This window comes from Ixodes scapularis, unplaced genomic scaffold (genome assembly GCF_016920785.2).
Source record: "Ixodes scapularis isolate PalLabHiFi unplaced genomic scaffold, ASM1692078v2 PGA_scaffold2__306_contigs__length_199485367, whole genome shotgun sequence".
Classification (NCBI taxonomy): Eukaryota; Metazoa; Arthropoda; class Arachnida; order Ixodida; family Ixodidae; genus Ixodes; species Ixodes scapularis.
Window position 1 is genome coordinate 76,129,382 of NW_024609857.1, and position 6,335 is coordinate 76,135,716.

Below are 6,335 nucleotides of genomic sequence, written 5' to 3' on the forward strand. Positions count from 1 at the left end.
AAAAAAGAAAGCACTTTCAAAGACACTGTTTGTTGTCTTCTTTATACATTCAAACTGACACAAATCCAATATGCGATTATCGAGTAATACACCTGGCCCTGTGGTAACCATAATAGATTGTAAAATGGAACAGGGCAATGGAAGTGTAGAGAAAATGAATCGATGTCCAAACCCGATACGAACAATATATGGCAGTAAAAGAAGCAAAACGGGTCTCACCAGTAGCCTCATTGAGTTATCCGTTTCCTGCAAGGGCGAGCCAGCTAGATGCCCTGTTGGCTAGCTACATAACCCACAATACATTCTGTTATTGTTCCAGGCATTTTATGCACCCTGCTTGCAAATTAAAAAAAAAGCTCTATCAACATCACCGTGATGCACCGAATAGCATTTCGGAGGCGGTACTACATGTCCGTAAAGGTAACACGGTAGTTGTGCGATGAACTGCGCAAGGCATTGGAGTTAACACTGTGGAGCTTATGGACGGCCTTGACTGTGGAGCAACACGTGAGGCACATACTGCCACGGGGGGCTTCTCTGGTGGCGAGGGCGTCAGTCGAGGTGAGGACGACGAGGGGTGCGCTGTCGCCGGTGGCGTCCCTGGTGTGCGGGAGTGCCACCGTGGCGAGGACGATGAGGGCTCCCTGTCGCCGATGGTGTCCCTGATGGGCGGGACCTCCATTGTGGCGACGGACTCCTTGGCAATGGTTGTGTCCCTGGTGGGCGCGACTGCCATCGTGGCTTGCGTGGGGGTCCGGGGAGGCACGGCTGTGGCGGGTTAGGAACTGGGCAACAAGGCGCTGCCTCAGAGCCCTCCCCCTGTCCGAGAGGCTGACCCGAGGGTGGGCAGGAGCTAGCCTCTCGTCATCCGCCACTGACCCCTCCGAGCTCGGCCCAGACTCCAACCCTGGCTCGTGAGGGTCCGGTTCTGCCTCTCTCGATGAAAGGCACATATTGTGGAGCACTGCACAAGACGATATAATGACGGTGGCTGTTATTGGATGCTAATACAGAGTCCGGTGTCTTTGCAGACACTGGAATCTGCTTTTCAACAGCCCAATGCAGCGCTCCACAATGAACCTTATCGAAGAATGTGCCTTATTAAACCGGCCGCAAGCGGTGGAGGTCGCGTGGAATCCAGGGACAGGGGTGATGAGCCAAGGTTCCAAGGCATAGCCGCTGTCACCTGCAGAGTCGGAGAAGGAAATGTATGATATTAATGCTGTTTTTTGTTTTTTTAAAGAATACTTCAACGACAGTTGAAATATACCCGTCGTGTTCAGAAATAGGCTGAATATGATCCACAATACCCGTAAATGACAATTGCACATTTGTATTTTGAGCTTGATGGCTGTATTTTTCGTTATAAACAGCCCACACTGGCAAGCGCTCGGAGAGCAGCCAGCTGAGAGCACGTCACATCCAGTGCAATTGTGATGTAGTTTATCTCGGGATGAGCATAGCTGCGGCGAGGCAGACGTCGTCAGGATGCCCTAGCTGTTCCAGCAACCAAAGCGGTCGAAGCACGCCAGCGATCGGGCCACCGCAACTAACCCCAAAGCTGCTTTTGTGTGAATTTTGAGTGACGGGTTAATCTTCTATCATCTTGGGACACACAAAAAAGAGTCCCGTCGAGTGTGGAATTCCTCCCTCCCCTTTTCTCTTCTGCTGGCCGTAGAGCTGTCGGGATGGCATCAGGTTCAAAGCATGTATAGTTCTAGGTAAGAGAGTTATCATCCCTACCTGTCAAGGTTCCTAGACTGGCATTACAGCTTTAGCGACATCTAAAAAATGCTCTTTTCTAATTGCCTAATTTATTTAAATGCTTTTTAGTGCCTTTTTTAACAAGATATTGATGAGTTCGATGTGATACTGCTCTTTTGAACACGTATAGAGCAAAAAATAAGCACCGAAATTTCGTTGTAGTATCCCTTTAAAATTGCTCACAACTACGCAGGTAAAACTGCTGTTTGCAACCTTTCCCCCCTGTAGTTGACAGCTGCGCCGGAGTGTTTCCAAGGAAACGTGTCACAGGTATGGCCAGAGCGCATGCCAGTTATCCATGTTCGGAACAATAAGTGTGATATTGTAGCTTATAAGTGGTGCAGAGCCATCATGTACAGAACCAACAAATGGAGTGTGCTTACCGAGCAGGAGCCTGCCATCGTCTGTCAGCCGGCCTTGCTCGAAGTTGCTCCGGAGCCACGAGTAGCGCCACGCGAAGGAGTTGTGCACCGACCCAGGATACCGTGGGTCGATGCTTATCACCCGGCAGTCGGCGTTACACACCTGCAATAGTGAAACATATGTAGACATTAATTCAACTGAATCCACAAACAATTGATTGCACTCACTGTCATGGAGCCCTGTCAAACACTATTTACATGTTGAACAACACACCACCCTAAATTATGTGGTTTACAAACTTAAAATATTAAGACAGCGCAAAAAAAAACAAAAACAAACGACGGAATATAGGATGAAGGAGGACACAGACAGAGCGCTGCCTGTGTTACAAAGATTAAAATAATATGATAAATAGCCACTACCTTTGATCCACGTAATAGTTTAGGCAAATTTGTTTTTTTCTTCAGAGGGGAGTTTAAACTTTATCATGCAGGACAGGGACTAATGATTAAAAGCCTAACACGACATGAAAACAAACAGAGATCGAAAGCTTTTCAGCTAACAAACCCTCCCTTCCTTCGTCGAACAAACGCTTGTGCGGAGGATGAACGAGTACTAACAATTCATAACTCTCTAAAATGGCATATCCACACCGTATTAGCGTTACGCTCTTTTTCAAACCCATGCAGAACGGGCATTGACCTATAACTAAAAGCGCGAGCTAGCTGCTTTGGATAAAGCCCCGGCGGCTGCACGAGCGCTCGTGCAGCGAGTGCTCCAGTCAAGCCGTTCGCGCTTACAGTCTCCTTAGTTCATGCTAAGGTGAGACGTAGTATATATGTGATCATACGTACCTCCATCGCGTTCAGAGCGTAGAATTGTTTGCGGCACCAATACGCCGCCTTCGTGACGGTGGGGTCGTTCTGTGACGGACCGACGATGGCGATCATCGTCCCGTCGACGCAACCGATGACGCCGGGTATCCTGCCGAGCCGTTGGAAGCCCCTCTCGACGTCTTGCCTCTTGCCGGTTGTCTGGGAAAAGTCGATCCATCCGCGCCGGTTCCCCAGAGGCTGCACAATAGCGAGGGACACAGCCCGCACAACAATGCCGACTGTAGCCTGATACCTCGCTATGTGCTCGTCGGTCGCCACCATGCTCTGAAAGCTTCCCGCACAGTTTGCTCCCCGTGGCTAAAAGCGTTGTTGTTGTTGTTGAATTATGTTTATTGATGAGATGAGTGGTTCGGCTGTCTTGGTGGGGTGGCCTGAGACAGGAAGGGAGGGCATGGGGTTTTAGGGAAGAAAGGGAATGAATGATGTGAAAAAAAAAATTAAATGTGATGATGGGTCCCCGTCTCCCTGATGTGCTCATCAGGGAATCGAGGATTGCTTTTCTGTGCTGCGGTGTTCCCTGGGGTCGGGACCACTCCTCGAGCGTCGCCGGTCTGTCCTCTTCCCGAAGGGATTGGATCGCTTTCTTCCTCAGCCGTTCCAGGCCTGCACAGTCCCAGAGGAGGTGGCGTAGTGTGGCTGTATTGTTCCCGGCGCAGGCCTTGCATCTGGAGCCCTCGATGTCGACGAGCCCGAAGCTCGCTTGTTTGGCCGGTGTGAATGCTGTTCCGGTCCTGATCCGTCGGACTCGGACAGCTTCCCATCTGGTATAGCTCGTTGGTATGTTGTCTTCTTGTAACGGCAGCAACCCTCTGAGGTAGGCCTTCCTCGCCTGCCTGGCAAGTTCAGCCTGTTCCTCAGGGTCTACCGTGTTATTCGTTTCAGAATGAGAGGTCGGGCCAGTCGCGGAGCCGTAAAATATTTCTTCCGCTGCGGCCCTGTGTGCCCTCTCATTCCCGGGGATTTTGCTGTGCCCGGGAAGCCATGTGATGTGCAGGTCGGTGCCACGTATGCGAAGCTCCGTCGACACTTTCTTAATCTTTTTTATTGTTCGGCCCTTTGGTCTGCTGCTGCGTGTAGCGTTAATCGCTGCTTGCGAGTCTGTAAAAATTCTGGCGTGAGGTGCCGTCGCGCTCTTTCCTGTGATGTCCTGGGCCGCCGCCAATATCGCCCTCAATTCGGCCTCCCTCACCGTCGTGCCCGACGGTAGCGATTCGGTTTGTGTCCTGCCTCTCCTTGCGTCGTGCCATGCAGATGTCACTTTGTCACCGTTCTTTGCGGCGTCGGTGTACCGTACTTCTTCGTTTGGCGCATGTGTTTCGCACCAAGCCGCGTGCATCTTAGCGGCTCTAGCCCTCTTCCCTTGGTTGAGAACTTGAGGTAGAGGCCGATGATCCGTTATCATCTCGTCCTGCCACGGAGGTAGCGCCTCTTCCAATGGCGGCTTGTTGCTTGTCTCGTATCCCAGGTCTTGCAGGAATCTACGTCCATGTTTAGTGCGCTCTAGCCTTTGAAACTGAGCGATTGCTTGGGTTTCGGCCCTGTCTTTTATGTTGTTCATTTGTGCTTCCCTTTCTAGCATTTCGAGTGGCGTGTATTTGGGAAGGCCCGTGACTACTCGCCTGGATTGGTTGTTAAGTCTCTCGAGTTTCTTCCACTGCGCCTGGTTGAGATTCAGCCAGTTGCAACTGTACAGTGCTCGTGACGTGAGAAGGGCCTCTGTGAGGATACGCAGAGCCTTTTCATCTGCTCCCCAGGACTTGCTTGTTGTTTTCTTTATGAGCTTGAGACCCTGAGCCCACGCCTTTTCCATCTCCGGGAACCATCTTGTGCTTCTTGCCGTCTGCTCGAAGGTGACTCCAAGGATTCTGATATGTGGCGTTTTGCCGACTTCTTGTCCATTGAGTTCTAGCCGTACTGAGCCTGCTATTCCTTTTCTGTGGTCCCTAGGGCGAGCGACCATCATATATTGCGTTTTCTCTGATGACGCTTCCATTCCCACCTCTGCCAGGTAGGTGGCTACTTCATCTATGCCCCGTTGCATCGTGCTCTCTTGTTCCCCCAGGGATCCCCCTCGGGTGCAGAGCGTCACATCATCCGCATAGATGGTGAATCCCAGCCCTTCGATGACTCGAAGCCGAGCTGGGAGACCCGCTATTACCATATTGAAAAGGGTCGGCGATAGAACTGCCCCCTGGGGCACTCCTCTTTTACTCGGCGTTTCTGGGCCCATGGTCTCTCCGATCTTCACCTGGAACCTCCTGTCGCGCAGAAAGTCTCGTATAAAGTTCAAAGTTCTTCCACGGATGCCGCATGCTTTTGCCTCCCGGACGACTGCCCAGTGCGGCACTGAATCAAACGCCTTGCGTATGTCCAGGGCGACCACGAGCCGTGGGTCTTGTTTGTCTTTTTCAGCCAGCACCTCCTCATAGAGCAACCTGAGGCTATCTTGTGTCCCCATCGCTTCGCGAAAGCCCGTTTGCCGGGGATCCAGGCGTTCGTGTTTTTCCAAATACCATTGTCTCCTTCTGAGCACAATTTTCTCCATCGTCTTACAGATATTAGATGTTAGAGATACAGGTCTCATATTTTCAATGCAATCAAGCAGTTTGCCGGGCTTGGGTATTGGCGTGACCCACGAGAGTTTCCAGGCTCTCGGTAGCATACCCTCTTCCCATACTGTGTTGTATTTGTCGAGAAGTTTCTGCTTCGATTCTTCCGGTAGGTTTCTGAGAGCTTGGTACGTTACCCCGTCCGGGCCAGGAGCACTACCGGTCTTCGCCGTGTCGATTGCCTCGATTAGTTCTCCCATATTTAGTCGGTCTTCCATTCCTTCCTCTTCTGGCGTGCGGGTGTTCATTGCAACCGGTTTCTGGTTTGCGCTATCTTCTTCTTGGGGAAAGAACAATTCTCCAGCCCTGATCGCCATCTCTGCCTCGCTGATATTGAGCTTGAGGGCCAGGTTCTGCGCAGCGTTTCTTGTCTTGCGCTTTGCTCCGTTCAGTCCTTTGTAAGTTCTCCAAGCTCTTCCCAACCCGTTTCGTGCGTTAAAGGACCCGCAATGGGTCCTCCACCTCTCGCGACCGAGCTGTTTACAGTACTGCCTCGCTTTCGCTGCTGCTCGTTTGAGCTTGATTTTTAGATGCAGCGTCCTGTTCTTTCGGTACCGCTGCAGTGCTTGTAGACGGCTGGCCCAGAGGTTTAGTAGGTGATTGTCCGGTGTTGGGGCTCCAGGCTTTACTAGAACTTTCGTCTTCGCTTCGCTCAGAGCCGTCCGAATGCACTCCTCGATGTCTCGGCTGTCCTCTGTCTCAA

General features: G+C 51.5%; 1 protein-coding gene across 1 annotated transcript; it reads right to left on the reverse strand.

Annotated features, from left to right (window-relative positions):
• Nucleotides 1-3,993: 3,993 nt before the first annotated feature.
• On the reverse strand, nucleotides 3,994-5,064 carry LOC121836538 (the record flags this gene model as incomplete). Its single annotated transcript, XM_042291455.1, has 1 exon — nucleotides 3,994-5,064. A coding segment is annotated over exon 1 (1,071 nt), but the record flags the coding sequence as incomplete, so codon positions are not given.
• Between the last annotated feature and the right edge of the window lie 1,271 nt (nucleotides 5,065-6,335).